This window comes from Anomalospiza imberbis, chromosome 15, assembly GCF_031753505.1.
Source record: "Anomalospiza imberbis isolate Cuckoo-Finch-1a 21T00152 chromosome 15, ASM3175350v1, whole genome shotgun sequence".
NCBI classification, from domain to species: Eukaryota; Metazoa; Chordata; class Aves; order Passeriformes; family Viduidae; genus Anomalospiza; species Anomalospiza imberbis.
The window spans coordinates 15,427,622-15,447,499 of NC_089695.1; the positions used below are offsets into that span (position 1 = coordinate 15,427,622).

Sequence of the window (19,878 nt, forward strand, 5' to 3'; positions counted from 1 at the left end):
TGGGGGGAGGCAGGGAGGGGAGAGCCCTGACAGCCTAGCGCGCAGGGGTACGGCTCAGACCACAACGCGTTTTATTTACATTGTACACCTCGAGAGAAGACGCTTAAATAAATCTGCAAAGAATCGAGCATCTCTAAGACAATAAGTTACTGGCCACCGCTGGGCCACCACAGCTCCCACAAACACCACAGGTGGCAGGGAGGGGGTCCCCAGAGTGACAGTCCATGATTCCTGGCACTGCACGGCAGCCCTGTGCCGCTCTGTGTGCCAGGAGAGCAGTCCGGAGGCTGTGCTGCAGACAGGCCCCAACAGCTAAAACACGGCAGGTAAAAAACCGGAAGAGTCCGGTGCGCGCCAGCTGCCCGTTCGGCAGCAGCAATTCCCTTTTGGCACAGGGGCTCAGTGGTGGCAGCAGCTGTAGAAGTAGGGACTGTTCCTCTGGCCCAGGTTGACACCCTTGTCCTCTGGAAGAGAGCAGGAGCAGCAGGCTGCTGGCACGTCCACGCCACCAAAGCTGCTGGTCCCAGGTGTGGGCCCCGGCAGGTCCCCTGGGGAGGGTTTGGTGCCCGGTGGAGAAGCGGCGAGGTTCAGGGTCATGGCACAGCTCACACAGCATGGGTTCAGGGTCATGGCACAGCTCACACAGCATGGGCCAGCCCAGGGCGGGAGGCACAGCCAGGCTGAGCATGCCTGGGCAGGGCTGGTGCAGAGCTGAGGCAGTCCTGCAGCCCAGCAAGGCTCCTGGCTCCCGGCTGCCAAATGCCACCGTGAGCCAGCTGGGCGGGTGTGCTGAGCCTGGCCTGAGCAGGCATGAGGTTGCTGTGACAGAACTCAAACTCCATGAGACAAACCCTGGCACAGAGCCACAGCAGCCCCCAAGGGAAGCCTTGTCTGACCCCCAGAGCTCATGCTCTGCACCCAGAAGTACAGGGTAGGGTGCCTGGGAAGAAACAGGTCCTGCCTACTCACCTGTCATCACCTGGAAGGCGGAGAAGTTGACATAGTCCTCGGCGACCTTTTGGAACAGCTCATCTGGGGGGAGAGGAGGCAGGGCAGCTGTGGGTGCCCCCCTGCCAGCCAGAGCCCCCAGCCCTGCTCAGCCAGGACACGGCCCCAGCAAGGAGCTACTCACCCACGCTCTGGCCCGTTTTACTGGAGGTCTCAAAGAGGTCTGCTTTGATCTCTGAAATGAGGGCCCAGGTTGGCACTTGCTGCTTGTGCAGCAGATATGGCTCCACGGGCTCGTCTGCCCCCAGAGTCACCCCTTGGGCACAGCTGCTGACAGCAGGCTGGCAGGGACCCAGGGCAGGGCTCCCAGCCCCTTGGCCCAGCTGGCCACGTGCCTGTCCATGTCAGGACATGCTGTGCCCAGGGAGGTCCCTGGCAGAGCCGGTGCCTCACCATACAGGGAGCCCAGGTGCCGTCGGATCTGCTGTGGGCACGGCAAGGGCAGAGCTCCTCGAGTGGTCGCAGCAGCTCAATCCTCCCTCACTCCCCACCCACTCGATGATCACGAGCCCGGGAAGGGCCAGCACTGGCCGTACCATCAGCGTAGTCCTGCACATCGTGGAAGTCAACCCCCCGCTTCCTCCTGTCCTCCTCCAGCAGGTCGCTCTTGGTGCCACACAGGTAGATCCGGCAGCCCTGCGGCAGGAAAAGGGTTGGGAGGGGTGCGCCCGCGTCCCCACCACCAGCGCCCCTTGTCCTGCGGGGAGGCTTCACAGCCCCCGGGCCCCCCGTACCTCCTCACAGTTCTGCAGCTCGTTCACCCAGAACTTGGCTCGCTGGAAACTGCCACTGTCGGTGAGATCTGGGGAGAGGAATGGGGGTCTGCTGACGCTGCTCCTCAGTGCCCGACCCACCGGTGCCACCACCACCACCCCGGCCCGGGCCCTTTGCAGCCACCAGCTCCTTCCCCTTCCCATTCTCCGTGCCCTTACCATAGCAGACGACGGCAGCCCGGGCTCCCCGGTAGTAGATGCGGCTCATGGCCTCGTAGCGCTCCGAGCCCGCCGTGTCCTGGGGGCGACAGGGAAGCGCTCGGCAGGTGGGCAGGTGACAGGGGTCGGAGGGTCCCAGGGTTAGGGGGTGGCCAGGCATGTCAGCGGGCCGCTGGCACGGCCCTCGCCCCTGCACTTACCCAGATGCCCAGCGTCACCGTCTGGTCCCCCACGGTCATCACCTTGGCCACAAAAGCGGCTCCGATCGTCTGGAAGCGAAGCAAGAGGAGCGGTGGGAACCGGCCCGGGGATGCGGGGGCATCCGGCCTGGGAACACGGTGGAAACCGGCGCAGGGACACGGGGGAATTCATCCCGGGCCGTGCGGAAAGAGGGGGACGAAACGAGGGGACCGAGCCGCGGGCGCGGGAGGGATGCGGCGGCTCCCAGCCCGGACACGGGGGGAACAAGGCGAGGGGACGCCGTGCCAGAGACGCGGGTGGCAGCATCCCGGGGACACGGCGCGGAAACGGGGTGACCCCGCACGGCAGGAGGCGGGGGTGCCACGCGAGGGGCTCATCGCGGGGAGGCGAGGGAGACGCGGGGGGCGCCGTCCCGGGGCCGCGAGGTGCCGGCGTGCCACTCACGTTCTGGTAGGGCCCGGCGCGGAAGCGGCCGTGGGCGCAGCGCTCCACGAGGCTGCTCTTGCCCACCCCCTCCTGCCCCAGCAGCACCACCTTGGCGTCCACCCGCCTCCCGCTCATCCTCGCGCCGCCGCCGCCGCGGGGCGGGGCCGCACCGGGCGGGGCGGGGCCGGAACCGAGCGGGGCGGGGCCGGAAGCGGGCGGGGCGGGGCCGGAAGTGCGCAGTGCGGGGCGGAAGCGCGCGGCGGGGCGGGGCGGGGCGCGCGGGCCGCATGGCGGCCGCCCAGCAGGCGCGGGCCTGAGCGGCGGCCCCATGGGGAAATACTGCGCCAGCCTGGGCGTCCTCAAGGGGCCCTGGGACCAGGTGTTCGCCGCCTTCTGGCAGCGCTACCCCAACCCCTACAGGTGCGCCGCGGCCCTCCCCGCCCGCCTTCCGCCGCTCGGTCCCAGCTGGGCTTGGTGCCGCTCCCCGTGCCCGGCCCAGCCCTTTCCCCGGGGGTCCCGCGGGCTCCAGCCGGCGGGGAGGGGTGTCCCGCACCCCAAGCGCCCAGCGGGCAGTTGGTTCCTCCCTGCCTGCCTTAATCCTTCAGTTCCTGGCGATTCCCAGCCCCGGGGGAGTGTCGGCGAGGAGCAGGGCGTGATGTTTTCTTCCCCATTTCAGCAAACATGTCCTGACCGAAGACATCGTGCACCGGGAGGTGACGCCGGACCACAAGCTGCTCTCTCGGCGGCTCCTGACCAAGACCAACCGGATGCCGCGCTGGGCAGAGCGCTTCTTCCCAGCCAATGTCGCCCACTCCGTCTACATCCTGGAGGACTCTATCGTGGACCCCAAGAACCGAACCATGACCACATTCACCTGGAACATCAACCACGCTCGTCTCATGGTAGGCGCTGCTGCTGGGCGGGTGCGTGGGGGGTGGAGGGGCCCCAGCGGTGCCCACGGCCGGGCTGTGCCTCGTGCAGGTGGTGGAGGAGCGCTGCGAGTACCGGGTGAACCCCGAGAACAGCAACTGGACCGAGGTCAAGCGGGAAGCCTGGGTATCTTCCAGCCTGTTTGGCGTCTCGCGGGCCATCCAGGTGAGCTCCAGCAGCAGAGCTCCTGCTCGCCCCAGCTCTACCCTTTCCTTGTGCTGGTTTTTACACCTTTTCCCGTTGTTCCCCCCCCCCCCCCAATCCTTATGAGCTCTTGAGGCACCCAGAACCATCACTGTGAAAGTCACTGTGACTTTTCAAGCTGGGACAAAGCCCCTGGGGCTGTGTGTGACAGGGCTCGCACCTTCACTGACTTTTTTTCTTGCAGGAGTTTGGTCTGGCCAGGTTCAAAAGCAACGTGACCAAGAGCACTAAGGGATTTGAATATGTGCTAGCAAAAATGCAAGGTGGGCACCAAGGGCAGGCTGGGGCTGACCAGGATGGGTCTCTTGGAGTTAGAGGTCACTCTGGGAACACTCCAGTCCATGGGCAGGTTGTTGCTTGAACTCATCTGACTGTGAAATCCTCACCCCTTGCCTTTGGCCCGTGTCTTGGCACTGCCTGCTCCTCCTGAGTGGATCAGGCCAGCAGTGATTGCAGGGCCGGGCAAGGGTGGAGTGCAGGCAGGAGGGGGTGGAACATGGCAACAGTCACGTGCGTGTGGTTCCCCTTCGCGACGTGCTGGGGTCAGGAACGCCGGGCTCATCTTCCTCCCTGTGTGGGGAAGTGCCTCGGTGGCAGGGCCGGTCTAGCCGGCACTCCTGTGGGGTTAATAGCTTCCATGTTGTAGGAGAAGCTCCATCCAAAACACTGGTGGAGACAGCCAAGGAAGCGACCGAGAAAGCCAAGGAAACAGCTCTGGCTGCTACGGAGAAAGCCAAGGACCTGGCGAGCAAGGCAGCCACCAAGAAGAAGCAGTACGTGTGAGGGGCCAGCTGCACCAGGACAGATAGGAGACTCCTTAGATTTTATATTTTTAAAGAAACTGTATAAGTCTGACAATCAGCTGCTGCTTGACCCTTTCTGAGATGTAATTATCATTAAAGAATCTACTCCCACCTCTGATTTGGCTGAGGCTGGCCTGGCTAGAGCAGAGCCCAGTGCCGCTCTCCACTCTGGGGGTCCAGCCCTCTGTAGGGAAGACACAGGCCAGGGTTTTACCAAGTGCCTTTACTATAAAAGTGTCGGGTCTGTACAAGAGAGCGGGGTGGCTGCAGGAGCATGAAGGCAGGTTGCTTAATGCTCTTGTTTCCCTTTCCTGGCTTTCCAGGGGCAGGAGAGCCTTCCTGTAGTCGTGTCTGCAGCGGGCAGCACCGCCCCATACCCACGCCAGGCAGCCCCCAGACTGCCCGTGGGTGCACAGGGGGAGGCAGGAGGGTGTCCTCAGCGACAGCTGGGCCTTCTTCCAGCACCTCTTCCAGTGCCTTGTGCACAGCAGGTGCCACAGCACAGTCCAGCCCCATGCACCCAGTGCCACAGCCAGTGCCACAGCCAGTGCCACCCAGCTGTGGGGGGAAAAGCTGGCCTCTTGCTCCCATTTGTGGCCCCGTAGCCTGGCAGCTGTGATGAGGCTGGCTGGGGCTGGGTTCCCAGCAGGAAGGAGGCAGGCAGGCAGTGCAGGGAAGGCAGCAGGCACCGTCAGGACGCGGGGCTCTGGGGGCTGGAGTAGCTGTGGTCCCTCCCGGTGCCAAAGCTGGGCAGCAGGTCCCCGCTGAACACCACACCATCCACCTCTACCTCGGCATCCTCTGGGCACGGGGGAAGGCCGGGTCAGGCCCTTGGCTGCTATCCCTCCCTGCCCACCCTCGTTCTTTCTTTCCCCTTTCTTACCTTCCTCGGAGGGCTCTGAGAGCCGGGACGAGTCCAGGCTGTCAGCCCGTGCCCGTTCCCCATCAGCGGGCAAGAGCAGCGATTCCAGCCGCCGCTGCAGGCTCCGCTGCCGGTCCCGCAGCCGGTCCTTGGCCCTTCGTGCCCTCAGTTCCTGCTCCTCCAGCCTCTGTGGGGACCCGGTGAACCATGAGCGGCGGCCGAGCTGGGCAGCCCTGTTACCATACAGAAACCTCCCGAGCGATGCCGGTGCCACCGCCCCCCTCACCTGGATGTGAAGCCGGGCACGGTGCAGGAGGCTCAGCGTGGTGGAACGGGACGGCCCCGCGCCCACCGGTACCTGCTGCTTCAGCCGCTCCAGGCAGCACCGGAGCTGCGCTCTCCTGCGGCCGGGCAGGGGAGGGGAGCAACACGGGGGTCAGCCACGGAGAGGCACGGGCTCTACCATGCCCTGCCCCGCCGCTCTCCCCCCACGCACCCCCGTACCTGTGCTTCTCCAGCGCGTTGTGCACCGACCTGCGGGAGAGACCCGGGTGATCAGCACCACCGCCGCCGTCCACCCACACACCCACTCGCCCACCGCTTACCTGACGCTGCCCACGGCCCGGCGCGGCGGCGCAGGGCAGAGCGCGGCGTAGCCGTGCTCGGCCTCGGCCAGGCCGAGCGGGTGCCGGTGCTGGCGGTGCTCCAGGAACTCGGCCGCCTGCAGCAGCACCTGGATGCTGCTGGCCGCGGGCTCCATGGCGGGAGGGTGGGGGGGGCCCGCCAGCCGCGCGCTCATTGGCTGCGGGGCGCCCCGCGCCGCTGACGTCACCTCGGCGGGCAAACAAATTCAGGCGGGAAAGCGCGTGCTTCAAATTTGAATCGGCGGGAGGGGACGGCGCGGGCCACGCCCCCGCGGCGGCAGGCCACGCCCCCACCCCGAGCTTGGCCACGCCCCTGTCGGCGGCCAGCTATTTTCCACGCCGGGCCACGCCCCCAAGGCCACGCCCCCGGGAAAGGCGCGCCCGCCCACGTGCGCGCCCGGTGAGCGGCGGCGCGCGGCTCGCCCGCGTCCGCCCGTGCGAGCCGGCCGGGAGCGCGCACGCCCTGCTGCCCCCAGCCCACCGAGTCCACGGGTGTCCCCACACCGGCCGCGCCCACCAGCCCGCCGGGGATCGCCGCGGCTCAACGCCACACGGCCCAGACTGACGGGTTTATCTCTTTATTAAAATCCATGGGGTGGAGGCGATAGGGAGGGAAGGGGAGCGCCGGGCCCCAGCTGCCGGGCACGGCACCGCACGGGCGGCCCCGGGGCACCCGCTGTCATGTGAGGGCTGTTTGCACCTTCTCAGGCCAGGCCCCGGGGGGAGACTCTGCCCCGGGCCCAACAGCAGCCAAAGTTCACCTGAAAAAAAACCACCACGAAGCACATTTCCAGCCGGGGGGCAGGTGCGCGGCAGCAGCAGGCAGCTCACCCAAAGCAGAGCAGGCCACGGTGCACCAGGAGAGGCGGTCCTGCGCCCACCATCACTCCACAGGGGCTGCCACCGCGTGTGGGGTCCTGCCCCTGTGCATCGGGGGAAAGCCTAACACCAGGTGGGGGGGTCCTGCCGCCATGCCCACCAAGCTCTGAGGAGAGTCACGGGGCCGAGGTGCTGCCCAGCAGCCCCAGAGTGGCCCTGGGCACCCAGCTGTGCGGTCTCCTATGATGCAGGCCTGGCAGAGGGGCTCTCACTGGCTCCGGGCACAGCGGGATGTGGGCGGGAGGTGTGTGCTGTAGCAGTGGGTGCAGACACGTACGGGTTTGGTCTGGCCATAGTAGGGCAGCACTGCGGTGTTCGGTGAGCAGCGGGCACAGAAGATCTGCCGAGAGGCCAGAGAGGGGCTGAGCAGAGCTGGGTCCCTCGGGGACCCCACATGCCCCATTCCAACCCCGTCCTACCTTCCCACAGCTGCGGCAGTGGTGCCGGCGGCGTAGCAGGGTGAAGGGCGAGCGGCAGGCAGAGCACTGGCTGCATGTGCTGTCGGGCACCCACTCGGGCAGGTGGCGGCCACCTGCTGGGCAAAGCACATCGGTAAAAGCCCCTCAGCCTGGCTCCCCTCACAGCCAGACCCCCTAAGGCAGAATGGGGCAGGAGCAGCCCCAGCCTCACACCCTGCCCCAGAGCCACAGCACCTGGGCAGCCCCTCACCTGCCCTCTGGAGCCCGGCAGCCTCTGCAGGGCTGGAGCACAGTGGGCAGTCAGCCACGCGAGGAGCATCTGTCCCACAGGAGTCACCATCTTTCTCTTCTGCGGGGACAAATGTTGTGGTCCAGCCAAGCTGGAGCTGGGCGGGCACGATGGCCACGTTTTTCCCAAGCCTAGGGCTGTGGCCTTGTCTCACCAGGGATGGGCGATGGGCAGGGCAGAGAGGAGCAGTCCCCCATGTCCCTGGGGATTACTCACTGCTGTAACTCTGCTCCTCCGAGGGCTCCGCCTGCGAGCACACGATCTTGAAGACCGTTTTCAAGATGCTTCGCATGTCACTGGCAAAGTTGGTCTGGAGCTGATCAGCCACCCCTGCACCGGGAGGGTGGGGGGTCAGGGTGCTGGGGCGATCAGGGTGCTGGGGGGCTGGCTTGGGGGTCACTCACCCGAGATGCAGACGAAGAGGGTGTGCAGCATGTCCTTGGTGCTGCTGTAGCGGGAGCGCAGCTCCGAGCAGCGGGCACCTGGGGTGGCATTGACCCCCATCCCTGGGCCGCTCCCAAGGGGCTGGGGACTGCGCAGGGGGGAGGTGACCATTACGCCAGGGACGGTACGAGATGTGCCATCTTGGCCCTGTTCCCTGCCCACCGCACACCCCTGCTGCCAATCGGTGCCCAGGTCATCCACTGCACTGGGGGGTCCCAGTTGCGTCGTGCAGGTGGGGAGTGGCTGGGTGGCATTAGGGACCTCCAGAAGACTGAAGGGAGCAGGAGGGTCCCCACTGGGCACAGCTGCCCCCCAAGCTGCGGGGGCATCTGGACTGCTGGGATCCTCCTGTTCGGCTGTGCACAGGCTCCTCTCCAGCAGGCAGAGCTCCTCTGCTGACAGCACCCACAACAGGTCCCTGTGGTGAGGGGTTGGCATCAGCCCCATGTCACGGCCCCATTGCTGCCCCACTGCCCCGCCCTTCGCCCCCTCACTGCACACCTGATCTTCTTCAGGAGGCTGTAGAAGGGGCTGAAGACCCGGGACATCTCCTCAGGGCTCCGCTCCAGGCTGAGGGGACCCTCAGGGTAGATGAGGAGACCGCTGTGAGGAGACAGAGCCCAACTCATGTCAGGGGCAGCCTGGGACCCCAACTCCCCATGAGGAGAAGGGACTGGTACAGGGCGGGGAACATATCCCCTTCTCCAGGGGCTGCACCCACCTGATAATGGCCAGGCGAGGGATGGTGAACATCAGCAGTGGTTCATAGCCATCAATCATCTCCTGGGTCAGGTAGCCCAGGTGCAGGGCTCTGGGGACACACAGACACCCTTACAGTGGATCTGAGCCTAGGGATGCTGCCCGTCCTTGGGGCTGGAGTCCCTGCAGCTCCCACCTGACACACAGTGCCCCTCACTCACCTCTCCACTGTCTCACAGAAGAGCACGATGATCTCCTGCTGCCTGTAGATCTCATCAGGAGACTTCACTGCCACCAGCGAGGACACGTAGCTGGAGAGATGGGGAGACTGTGAGGCCCCTACAGTCCCGGCACAGCCCACGACGACCCCAGCACCCTACCCCTGCCCCTTACCTCAGCTCAAACTCTGCAAATAGCCGGTCAAATTGGATGAGCACAGCCCGGACAGGCTCTGGGTAGGAGTTGGGTTGGCTCAGGCTTTGCTCCCGCAGCACTGTCCGGACCAGCTCCAGGCTGCACAGCAGATTCCTGGCCTGGGGCCGCAGCTGTGCCCCATCTGACTCCTCCATGTCCAGGAAGGTCCCAGCCAGGAGGCACTGTCGGGAAAGGCACTGTCAGCAGCCAGCACCAAAGGCAGTGCCTAACCCCAGGGTCAGCTCACGGTGGGGTGTCCATCGCCCCGGGCTCACCTCGGCAGCAAACAGCATGTGGTTCCCCAGGTTGTCCACCAAGAGCTCCTCGGGGAACTTGACCAGGTAGTCACGGCTGTGCCGCTGCGTGGGGATGCACTCCTCCATGATCCGCTCCAGGACGGCCAGCAGGTGAGCCTGGGAACGGCAGGGGTGTCACCCGCGGCTTCCCGGGGGGACGGAGTCACCGCGGGGTCCGGGCTGCCCCCGTACCTGGCTGAGGTGGAGCTGGTTGAGGAGCACCAGGTACTGCTGTGGATCCACCTCGGCATCCAGCCCGTTGATCTCGGCCACCACCCGTGTCACTCTCTCGTCGGCAAAGAAGAACTGGGAGAGCAGGCGTGGGTCGGAGCGCTGCGGGAAGAGCAGGGGGGTGATGGTGGAGGCACCCCGCATCTGCATGTGCTGCTTCAGCGGGATCCCAAACCTCCCATTCCCACAGTCGCAGAGGGATCGGACCCCACGGATCCACAAACACCTATTCGGGCAGGTACGTGGGACCTCCCACGGCAGCTTTGGCTCCTCCCGGGGAGCGCCGCCCTCCCCACCCACCCGTGCCTCAGTTTCCCCGGGGGCAGAGCAGGATGAACAAGCTCAGCCGCATCCCGGCAGCTTTGGCACCGATCCGTGCGTGGCTCTAAACACCGGGAAAGGTCCTCCGGAGTCCCCCCGCTTCCTCCTCCCGCTCCACCACGAGGGACCCCGGCCACCCCCACTGCTCCCGCGATCGCCGGAGCTCCTGGATCGCCCCGACGGGGATGGTCCGGGGGCTCCGCCGGTCCCGGGCGCAGGGAGGGCGGCCCCGGTGTGCCCCCCCCCGGTCTCACCTTGGGTCGGCGGAGCCATCGGCGGAGGGCAGCGGGCAGCATGGCGCGTCCCGCAGCTCTGCCGCCGCCCGGCTCCCCGCGCCCGCCGCTCGCCGACGGGGCGGGTCGGCACCGGGCACCGCCCGGGGGCGGATCGGAGCGGTGTCCGCCCAGTCCCGGCACCGGGACGACCCGTCTGCTCCTCGACGGACCGGTTCTCTGTGATGGGAAGGGTGAGGGTGCGTCTGCCGTGGGGGTTTCACCGCCGGCTTTCCTTCCCGGTCTTGGTTCCCGTCTCAAATTCCCGACTGCATCCCCGGCTACCCTCCCCCGTTTCCTCTCTCTCCGCAGCCCAACCTTCCAGGGACGGGGACACCCCAGCGCTTCCCGCAGCCCGCCGAGCATTCCCGGAGTGATTGGGAACACCGGGAGAAGCACCCGCAGGCATCTTCACTGTGCAGGGCATGGGGTGCGGAGCGGGATAATGCAGTGGGAAGGGGGTAAAGTGGCCCCTCGGTGGGACAAAGAGGAGCCAAGTGGCCAAGAAGAGGTGCTGGGGGGTACTCGGGGTGTTGGCCACAGCAAACCACCCCAGCTGTGCCAAAGGACGTGTTTGCTCCAGACCTGGCACTGCTGGCCCCAGGATGTGGGTGCCGATAATTCAGGTGGCTGAAAGCCTAATGGGGTGGATTCATGGGTAAAGAATCCGTGGAGGATGGCTGAACAAACACGGCAGTGGCACGTCCTCGGCTTCAGGAAGTGCCTGAGTCATGGCAGTGCCCAGGCTGTGCCGGACGGGTGCAGGTGTGGGACTGGCCCCGGTGTTGGGGCTCCCTGTGTGCCCCACAGACTCCGGCTCTGTTTCCAGCCATGTCCTGGTTCCCATGGATGGGGATCCCTGAGCACACAGTGAGACTGCAGCCCTGCTTGTCCCCGCAGATCTGGGCACCACAATAAAAAAAAAAAATAAAATAAAGCTATTAGAGAGTGTCCAAAGGAGCCTGCAAAGAGTCTAGAGGGGATGTCCGATGAAAAGCTGCTGAAATCCCTTGGTCTGTTCAGTCTGGAGAAGTGGAGACTGAGGAGGGACCTCATTATGGGCTGCAGCTTCCTCAGGAGGGGCAGCCGAGGGCAGCTCCAATCTGTTCTCTGTGATAGTAACCGGACATGAGGGAATGGCTAGAACTGTGTCAGGGGAAGTTTAGGTTGAATATTAGGAAAAGGTTCTTTGCCCAGAGGGTGGTCAGGCACTGAACAAGCTCCCCAGGGAAGTGATCATGGCCCCGGGGCTGACAGAGCTCCAGGAGCATTTGCACAATGCTCTCAGTCACAGGGTGAGATTCTTGGGGTTGTCCTGTGCAGGGCCAGGAATCACAGAATCATAGAATAGTTTGGAAATGACCTTAAAGATCATCTCGATCCATCCCACTGCCATGCAGAGGGACAGCTTTCTCTAGACCAGGCCGCTCCAAACCCTGTCCAGCCTGGCCTTGAACACCTCCAGGGATGGGGCAGCCACAGCTTCTCTGGGCGCCTCACCACCCTCACAGGGAAGACTTCTTTCCTAATATCGAATCTAATCCTGCTCTCTCTCAGTGTGCAGCCAAGGGGCTGCACTCTGGTGATCCAGCGGGCGATACGATCGCGATGCGGCCCCGATCTCGACTGAGGCACCGGGGCCTTGAGGGCCCACGGGAGCCGCGGCGAGCGGGGCCGGACTCGAACTCGCGGCGCTGCCGCCACTCCCCCTGTCCGCCAGGGGGCGCGGCGCTGCCCTCTCGCAAGATGGCGGCGGCGGCTTCACCTCCCCGAGCGTTTCCCCCCTCCCTCCCTCCCTCCTTCCCGCGGGCAGGGGCCGGACGGGCCGCGCCGCCATATTGGCTGTTGTCCTGGCTGCGGCGGGCTCGCCATGACTCGCCGGCGGAACAAGGCGGCAACGGCGGCCACGGCGACGGCAGCGGCGGCAGGCGGCTCCGGGCCTCGCCGTGACAGGATGGCGGGTCCCGACGTCGGGCCTCCCCCGCCGCCGCCACCACCGGAACCGCCTGCCCCGCCTGAGGTGGCGGCGGCGGCGGGCAGCGGCGGGGAGTCGGGCAGAGGCAGCGCGCAGGTACCGGGGTAGCGCTGCGGCGGGCGCGGGGCTGGCTCCGAGGGGGGTTCGGCCTGGGCGGGGATGGGGCCCTGCCCCTTGCACCCCATCCCCCCGGGCCCTGCCCCATCCCCGCCCCGACCCCCGGCTCGGAGCATCCCTGCGGATGGAGCTCGGAGCGTTCCCAGAGCGCCCCGCGGGAGGGCCCAGCCCTGCCCCAGCCCTGCCACTGGGCGATGGCAGGTGGCTCCAGCATCCTCCTTCAGCGCGCTTCTCTCTGCTGGACACACCTGGCTGCCGCCACCTGCTCCGGGTTGTGGGCAGGGAGGCGGGGGTGGGCGCCGGCTGTGGATATGCTCGGTGGATTGGGGACAGCCGTGGTGTCACCAGCCGTGGTGTCAGCAGCCGTGGTAGCTGTGTCAGCTGGCACACGGGGTGGCCCGGTTGCTCCCCCCTCACCGTGGGTGGGCAGGGGGCCTGTGCCCCCACTCTGCTCTCCTTGGCCTCTGACCTTTGCTTCACCTTGAGGCTGCAGACGCCATCTGTTTGGCAGCAGCAGTTCAACGCACGGCTCATTGTGGCAGGGCCCCGCTGCGCCGGCAGACAATGGGGGCCCCCTCGCCCGCGCCACGCCGGGCTCGTCACGGCTGTCAGGGCTCCAGCGAGCCCGAGGGATGCAGCCCGGCTCCTGCAGGGAAGCCCCAACCTGGCCGTGCCTGTGCGGGGGGAGCGTGAAGCAGCACGGGGGGCTGCACCCCACCCTGGCGCATCAGCACCGCTGGCTGTGCAGAACAAAGAGGCGGGAGAGAGGGCTTGGGGCTCTTGGGTGACACAGTGGGGGCATCTTTGGGCGAGGAGGGAGAGCTGAGGCTGTCGGACCCACCCTTCACATCCCTGCGTGGGATTTCTGTGGGTCTTGCTTTGCCATGCAGGTACCCTCAGTCTCACTGTACCAGAGGTGATGGTGGGAGTTGCTGATGGCTTCCCAGCCTTGCTTGGTGGCAAGGCTGTCTCTTTGGCGTGCTGTGATCTTCCCAGAAGTCCAAACACTCCCAAGCTAGCACATGGCAGGTTGGCAGCAGCTGGTCAGCCTGAGGCTGCTCTGCTCCAGTGGGAGAAGGTGTAATACCACATGTAGCCTGTAAGAATTTCCTTGGTTTGGTGTCAGCATCCTGAGGTCTCCTTCACTGTCTCGTCTGCCCCATATCTGCGCCGGATCACACCTGGGTGACTCACAGTCTGTGTGTCCTTCCTTAGGTGCTGCCCACCACCAACCAGTCCGTGCAGACGTGCTGCCTGCTCTGTCACCGGGAGCGCAAGGACTGGGGAGGGCCGTCCCACAATGGGCTGGTTTCCCCAGGCGAGAGGCTGCCACCAGACTTCGTGCCAACGCTCGTGCAGAATCTCCTGGGAGAAATGCCACTGTGGATCTGCCAGAGCTGCCGGAAGAGCGTGGAGGAGGAAGAGCGGCGGGCGGTGCAGGAGCAGGCCCTGGCGGTACGCGGTTACGGTGCTGGGGTTTGAAGGCTGGGGCTGTAGCTGTAGGAATAGGGCACTGACCAACCTGTGGCACTGACTGGGTGTGTGGGTCCCATCCTCACTCTGAGCTGAGTGTCCCAGACATCCCAGCCTTCACTTTCCTGACCAGGGCTGCCTCTAGCTCAGCAGGGACAGGCCCTGTTGGGGCAGTGTGTGGTGCTGTGGAGGTTCATCCAGCAGCTTGCCATGGCTTGGAGCTGCCAGGCTGGCAAGGCTTGACAGTGCCACTGCTTTCCTGCCAGCCCCACTCTGCTGCGCCTTGTGCCGCGTCCCCCAGCCCCAGGGCTGCTCCCTTCATGACGCAGAGAGAGGCAGCAGCTGCCAGGGCAAGTGCCTGCCTGTGCATGGGACTCGGGTAGAGGAGCTGGCTCCTGCCTGGCTTTATTTAAGCCTGCCCTGGTGTGAGTGGGACCAGCACAGGCATGTGGCCCTTGGCATGGCCCAGCCTCTGTGAGCCAGGCTGTGTTGGTGTTGGATGGAGGGGGTGTTTGTCACTCCCAAGACAATGATAAAAGTGGTTCACATGAGCTGAGCCCCTGCTGCAATGGAGGGAGTCTTGATGCCGACACCTGAGGGCCGAGGGTGTTCCCTCAGCCACTTCATTCTGTGTTTCCTTTGATAGGTCTCACTATCCCACACATCCTGCAAGTCGCAGTCTTGTGGAGGTGGCTCACACTCCTCTTCCTCCTCCTCCTCGTCTTCTTCCTCCTCGTGCCATGGGAACTCAGGGGACTGGGACCCCAGCTCGTTTTTGTCTGCTCACAAGCTCTCGGGCCTCTGGAACTCGCAGCACACCAATGGGACCATGCAGGGCAGCCCCCTTGGGACTCCCCCAGCTGCACTAGGTGAGCTGAAGCCAGCTATGGGGTTGAACAGAGCTTTCTGCCCAGTTCTTGGTTTAAGTGGTTACCTAGTGGGCAAGGGTGGGCAGGCTGGGCCTCTGAATCTCAGTACCAGCAGCATATTGGGCCCCTTTGAAAAAGGCACAGGGTGCTGGGATTCAGCCCCAGCTCTGCTTTTCCCCCAGGCGACAAGCTCCCCAGCCTTTCTCTGTTTCCGGAGTGCACCAGCCAGGTGTCGGCCACGGCGCCAGGGCTGAAGGCCTGTCCCTACAGCCACACGGCCTCTGCCACCTCCAGCAACGCCACACCGGGCTCGCCTCTGCCTACCTCACTCGACTTCTGCAAGACGCTGCCGAAGCAGTTCAAAAGCTTGTGCCGGAGGGCCACCCCGCCAGGTACGTACGTGCCCAGGGACAGCACCAGCCACAGCCTCCCGGCTTGCTGCTCCAGAGCCTTTCCTCTTGCCCTGTTCTCCATGGGGCAGGGCTGGATCCTGTGGGGGAGGCACACTGACCCCAAGGCCCTGTGTGAGCAGGGATGGCTTCTATCTTCTATCCCGAGCACTCTGATGTCTGGGAGGAGAAACAGCTTGTGCAAAGGTGGTGGGTGGCTCTGAGCGTGGCCTTGACCCGTGCAGCACAGCCAGTGTCTGACACTCTCTGCTCCTGCCTCTCTGCAGGTGAGGCCTTCCACTCCTCAGAGCATCATCAGCACTCCGACCTCACTGCTCCTCCCAACAGTCCCACCGGCCTCCCCTCCCAGCCACCGGCGCTGATCCCCTCCAAGCAGACACCTCCCCATCCGGGGCCCTTCAGCTCCCCACCGCACATCCCGCTGGGCACCTCCTCGCAGGCCGCGCTCTTCCCTGCTCCCAGCGCGCAGGCGGCGGCCCCCAAGCCGGTGTCCGAGTCCCCTCCGGCCAGCGCGGCCTCACACAGCCCAGGGCCATGCAAGAGCCCTCACTTGCCCCCTGCCAATGTGCCGCTGCTGAAGATGCCGCCGCCGCTGTCGGGCTGTGCTCATCCCTGCAACGGGCACTGCAGCACTTCACTCATCCCTCCTCCTGCCTCCCACCAGCTGCCCAGCACAAACAGGTGAGTAGAGGAACCCGGCCTGCTTCCAGCCTCCTTGCGGGGCCACATGCCTTTTCTGCCATCCTTCACCTTGGATACACTTCTCCCTGTGGAGGGACTGACCGCCCTGGCATGGTGGTGCAGGAAGCTGATGGATTTGTGGGCCAATTCCACTGCTGCAGACAGAAGGTGAAGCTCTTTCTCTCCCAGCACATGTTCCTCCTGCGGTTGTCCTTTGGTTCTGGGGTGCAGAAGAGGCTGTGCTTCTCCTCCAGCTAAAACACCCAAAGGAACATCCTGATCAACCTGCACTTGGCCAACAGGACCTATATCAGTGAGACCAGTCAGGCAGCTGTGGCACTGAGCAAAGGTCCTCGAGAAGATGAAGCCTGTGGACTTGTTCTGCTCACCTGTTTCTCCAGCACTCTCTGGGCTGCTTGTGCCCTGGAAGAGAGCACATTGGTTCCTCTCTGCTAATTAGCTCTTTCTGTGGAGAGCCAGTCGGGTCCTGAGCTGGATCTTGAGGAATGACGCTGTGGGCTGTGCCCTGGCCTCCCTGTCTCCGAGCTGGGTAGCCTTTGCCCTTGTAAGCCGGTCCTGCCTCACATGGGGATGTGTGGCAGCTGCACAGTCCCAGTGTTCCTCACCTGTGCTACCTGCTACCCCCAGTGAGTACCGTGCCCTGCCCTGCTCCCAGCCCAGGGCCTGGCTCGCTGGGGCTCTGATGCACCAGCCTCCGGCTGGCCAGAGGCCCTAAGGGCTGGGAGTGACAGATTGCTGCTCCTGTGGGCTCCTCAGGCATCTTCCCCAGAAGAGGAGAATGCAGGGGAGGGGGTTTGTCCTGCAAATCCTTCTGCTTGGGCACAAGCTTCCCCAGGAGGGCTGTTCTACATGCATGGGCCAATTTTTGAGATACCCTGACGCCTGCTCACCTCTCGCCCTTCTCCTCAGGGACCCCTCTTGCAAAGGGCACAAATTCCCAAACGGTACCAGCTGCCACCCGCCACAGCCCTGCGAGGCAGACGAGGGACTCGGGGAGGATGAGGACAGCAGCTCAGAGCGCAGTTCCTGCACCTCCTCCTCCACCAACCAGAAAGATGGGAAGTTCTGTGACTGCTGCTACTGTGAGTTCTTCGGCCACAACGCGGTGAGTGAGGGGCTGGTCTGCTGCCACCCCTGGTCCTTGCTTTGCGTGGGGAGATACCACTCGGTCCCTGTGCCTAGAGCTGGGAGGTGGGCAGGTCTGGCCACAGCTGTTTCCTGCAGGCACGTACGTCCCCCACTTCCTTTCTACCCTGCTTCACCAGCCTGCTGGTCCCTTGCTCCCGACTCGCAGCCGCCTGCCCAGCCCCAGGGCTCGGAGCAGCCAGCCAAGCCCTGTGGCTTCACGGTGGAAGAGCTCAGTAGGGCTGTGCTGACTTGTCCCTGAGACTGCAGGGAAGGGAGTGGCTGGAAGGTCACGGGGGCTGTTGGGGGAGCCAGGGCTGCCTGCCCCTCATGCTGGCTGATGCCTGGCTGACAGCGCTTGCCCTCCACAGCCCCCGGCCGCTCCCACGAGCCGCAACTACGCTGAGATCCGAGAGAAGTTGCGTTCTCGCCTCACCAAGAGAAAAGAGGAGCTGCCACAGAAACTTGGACACAACAGCAGCTCGGGAGAGCCCGCTGTGGACCATCGCAATGTGGACGAGCTGTTGGACTACATCAACAGCACAGAGCCCAAGCCCTTGAACAGTGCCAAGGCGGCCAAGAGGGCACGGCACAAGCAGAAGAAGAAGGTGAGGTTGGGCAGGGGCTGAGGGTCCAGGAGGAGGGCCAGGCAGGGCTGTGCTGCTGGTAGGGCTTTTCCTTCTCTCCCTTGCATCCATTTGGGTACTTGAATTCTGTGTCACGCTCACCCAAGGTGGCAGCAGTGCCTGTCCCCATGTAGGACTCCCCCTGCCTCTGTTCCCACAGAGGGTTGCCCAGCCCTCCTGGGTGCTTTGGGCTGCACTATGCACTCTGCTTCATGCCACATTCTGACACCATGCATCTCTGGTAGGGAGAGGCAGTGCCATGATGGCTCTTTCTGGTGCCTGGTGCCCAGTGCAGTGTCAGGTGTGCCATGTCCAGCTGTTGCAGTGCCCATGGGGGAAATGTGACAGTTTAGGGGCTGTGGAAGATGTGGCGTAGCTGTGCTGAGCAGCTGCCCTTGAGTTTGCTGTCAGGCAAAGCTGGAGCAAAGCTCTGTGTCCTGCACCCATGGTTCTGTGGCCCAGCCCAAATGATCCTCATGGCACCTGTATTGCAGGAGAAGGAGAAAGCCCAGCTGGAGGCGGAGGCCCAGAAGCGGGCAGAGCGTGCCCCTGCAGCCAGCCAGGCCAGGGAGCCGGCCGAGGAAAAGCTGCTGGAGTGGCCAGAGCTGGAGCTGGAGCGGGTGAACAGCTTCCTCAGCAGCAGGCTGCAGGAGATCAAGAACACCATCAAGGACTCCATCCGGGCCAGTTTCAGTGTCTACGACCTCAACCTGGATGTCAATGACTTCCCCAAGAAGGCAGCTGTCCTGGAGCAGAAGAACCTGCTCTCCAACCTCAACGGGTCTTCTGACCTGCAGGACATAGACCTGGCGCTGGCCCCGCTCAGCCTGGGCCCTGCCAAGAGCCACACGCTGCTGCGGGGTGAACTGGGCCCCCGATGGGGCGAGGGGCCAGGGGAGCCCCCGCCAGCCCCACCGGCCGAGAACGGCGTGGTGAAACGCCTCAGCGCCGTGCCCAGCCTGTCCCGCATGATCTGGGTGCAGTCCAAGGCTGCGGACTCCGCTGCGGACGGCAATGGGCTGAGCCAGGAGCCCAAGGAGGGGCTGCAGCCCAAGGGGCCGGAGCCGCCAGAGTCGCTGCCTGCGGGGAGCCGGCAGCGGAAGAACAAGCGGCAGAACGGGCAGGCAAAGAAAGGGGAGGGCAGCACGCCTGTGCCCAGCGGCCAGGCCCGGCTGGAGAGCCCTGGCGTGAAGGGGCAGGTGCTGGGAACCAAGCACCCTTCCAAGGCCAGTGCCCCGGAGCCACAGCGGGCGAGCGGCTGTGCCGAGCCTGGGGAGAGCAGCAAGGGGCAGCCTTGGGCCTGCAGCAGCGCTGCCAGGGCGGAGAAGGAGAGAACCAGCGAGTGGAAAGGCCGGAGGGGAGAGGGCAAAGCGGAGCTGCCAGAGGCGCCGCAGCAGCCACCTGCCCTGGGCACCCACCTTGCCCTAGGAGGCTCCCCCCAGCCCAAGGGCAAGGGCAGGAAGAGCCGAAACAAAGTGGAGAAATCCAATACCTCTATCGGTGAGTGCTGGGAGCACCGTCCTGGAAGTGGCCCCTTGCCCAGCTGGCAGCCCCTCCCTGCCCTGCAGCACTGACCCTCTGCTCTGCTTTCCCAGATGATGTGTTCCTGCCCAAGGACCTGGATGGGGCAGAGATGGATGAGACTGACAGAGAAGTGGAGTATTTCAAAAGGTGAAGGGAGAACCACGCCGGGCTGAGCTCTGCCAGCAGGGCTGGAGGCGTGAAGGGGTTGGGAGCTGACCGGGGCTGGGGTCACGGGGGGCTGGGAGCTGACCGGGGCTGGGAGCTGACCGGGGCTGGGAGCTGACCGGGGCTGGGGTCACAGGGGGCTGGGAGCTGACCGGGGCTGGGAGCTGACCGGGGCTGGGAGCTGACTGGGGCTGGGGTCACAGGGGGCTGGGAGCTGACCGGGGCTGTCCTCTCCCTGCCAGGTTCTGCCTAGACTCGGCCAAGCAGACGCGGCAGAAGGTGGCCGTGAACTGGACCAACTTCACCCTGAAGAAAACCACTTCCAGCGCAGCCCAGTGAGGTGCGGAGGGGCCACCCCCACCCACCCACGGCCGCTCGCCTCTCCTCACTGTGCCCCCCGCCTCACCTTGGTGGGGTCCCCTCCTTCGCGGGGGGCCCCGGTGCTCTCCTGCCCCGCGGGGACCCCCGGGGCTCCCTCCATCCTCCCGCCTCTCCCCGCGGGGTGATCCCGGCCGTCCCGTCCCCCTCTCCGCGGGCACACGGCTCCCCGTGCCGCGGGGAAGGACCGTGCTGGACCCAATAAAGAACTTTTTAATTTTTTATTTTATTTAAACCCCG

The 19,878-nt window shown here is 64.9% G+C and overlaps 5 protein-coding genes across 8 annotated transcripts; 2 read left to right on the plus strand and 3 right to left on the minus strand.

The window, feature by feature from the left end:
• Nucleotides 1–54: 54 nt before the first annotated feature.
• On the minus strand, nucleotides 55–2,767 carry RAB24 (RAB24, member RAS oncogene family). 2 transcript variants are annotated; one of them, XM_068206108.1, is made up of 8 exons: nucleotides 2,586–2,767; nucleotides 2,141–2,209; nucleotides 1,941–2,019; nucleotides 1,743–1,810; nucleotides 1,545–1,644; nucleotides 1,133–1,183; nucleotides 969–1,032; nucleotides 55–535 (listed from the first exon to the last, which is right to left on the minus strand). In XM_068206108.1, the coding sequence occupies exons 1-8, from the start codon at nucleotides 2,700–2,702 to the stop codon at nucleotides 400–402; spliced, it is 684 nt and encodes a 227-aa protein (XP_068062209.1). In that variant the 5' UTR covers nucleotides 2,703–2,767; the 3' UTR covers nucleotides 55–399. The 2 variants fall into 2 exon arrangements, with proteins under 2 accessions (XP_068062209.1, XP_068062210.1); XM_068206109.1 differs by having other exon boundaries at nucleotides 55–464; nucleotides 970–1,032; nucleotides 2,586–2,762.
• Nucleotides 2,768–2,811: 44 nt separating this feature from the next.
• On the plus strand, nucleotides 2,812–4,615 carry PRELID1 (PRELI domain containing 1). Its single transcript, XM_068206110.1, has 5 exons — nucleotides 2,812–2,987; nucleotides 3,244–3,469; nucleotides 3,549–3,662; nucleotides 3,886–3,964; nucleotides 4,348–4,615. The coding sequence occupies exons 1-5, from the start codon at nucleotides 2,896–2,898 to the stop codon at nucleotides 4,482–4,484; spliced, it is 648 nt and encodes a 215-aa protein (XP_068062211.1). The 5' UTR covers nucleotides 2,812–2,895; the 3' UTR covers nucleotides 4,485–4,615.
• A 149-nt stretch (nucleotides 4,616–4,764) lies between these two features.
• On the minus strand, nucleotides 4,765–6,202 carry MXD3 (MAX dimerization protein 3). Its single transcript, XM_068206111.1, has 5 exons — nucleotides 5,972–6,202; nucleotides 5,871–5,900; nucleotides 5,653–5,767; nucleotides 5,388–5,553; nucleotides 4,765–5,305 (listed from the first exon to the last, which is right to left on the minus strand). The coding sequence occupies exons 1-5, from the start codon at nucleotides 6,163–6,165 to the stop codon at nucleotides 5,196–5,198; spliced, it is 615 nt and encodes a 204-aa protein (XP_068062212.1). The 5' UTR covers nucleotides 6,166–6,202; the 3' UTR covers nucleotides 4,765–5,195.
• Nucleotides 6,203–6,541: 339 nt separating this feature from the next.
• LOC137483213 (lateral signaling target protein 2 homolog) lies at nucleotides 6,542–11,741 on the minus strand. Of its 3 annotated transcripts, XM_068206137.1 has the most exons (12): nucleotides 10,257–11,741; nucleotides 9,643–9,783; nucleotides 9,430–9,567; nucleotides 9,134–9,336; nucleotides 8,962–9,051; nucleotides 8,763–8,852; nucleotides 8,543–8,644; nucleotides 8,002–8,459; nucleotides 7,814–7,927; nucleotides 7,559–7,657; nucleotides 7,309–7,424; nucleotides 6,542–7,229 (listed from the first exon to the last, which is right to left on the minus strand). In XM_068206137.1, exons 1-12 carry the CDS (start codon nucleotides 10,638–10,640, stop codon nucleotides 7,098–7,100), a joined length of 2,067 nt encoding a protein of 688 aa, XP_068062238.1. In that variant the 5' UTR covers nucleotides 10,641–11,741; the 3' UTR covers nucleotides 6,542–7,097. The 3 variants fall into 3 exon arrangements, with proteins under 3 accessions (XP_068062238.1, XP_068062237.1, XP_068062236.1); XM_068206136.1 differs by having other exon boundaries at nucleotides 6,542–7,421; XM_068206135.1 differs by having other exon boundaries at nucleotides 6,542–7,424.
• Nucleotides 11,742–11,867: 126 nt separating this feature from the next.
• On the plus strand, nucleotides 11,868–19,873 carry FAM193B (family with sequence similarity 193 member B). The gene is given in 11 exon segments (XM_068206133.1): nucleotides 11,868–12,136; nucleotides 12,138–12,345; nucleotides 13,582–13,821; nucleotides 14,486–14,708; nucleotides 14,891–15,100; nucleotides 15,385–15,799; nucleotides 16,730–16,925; nucleotides 17,317–17,553; nucleotides 18,066–19,071; nucleotides 19,167–19,242; nucleotides 19,503–19,873. Coding segments are annotated over 11 exon segments (3,162 nt in total). The 5' UTR covers nucleotides 11,868–11,882; the 3' UTR covers nucleotides 19,600–19,873.
• Nucleotides 19,874–19,878: the final 5 nt, after the last annotated feature.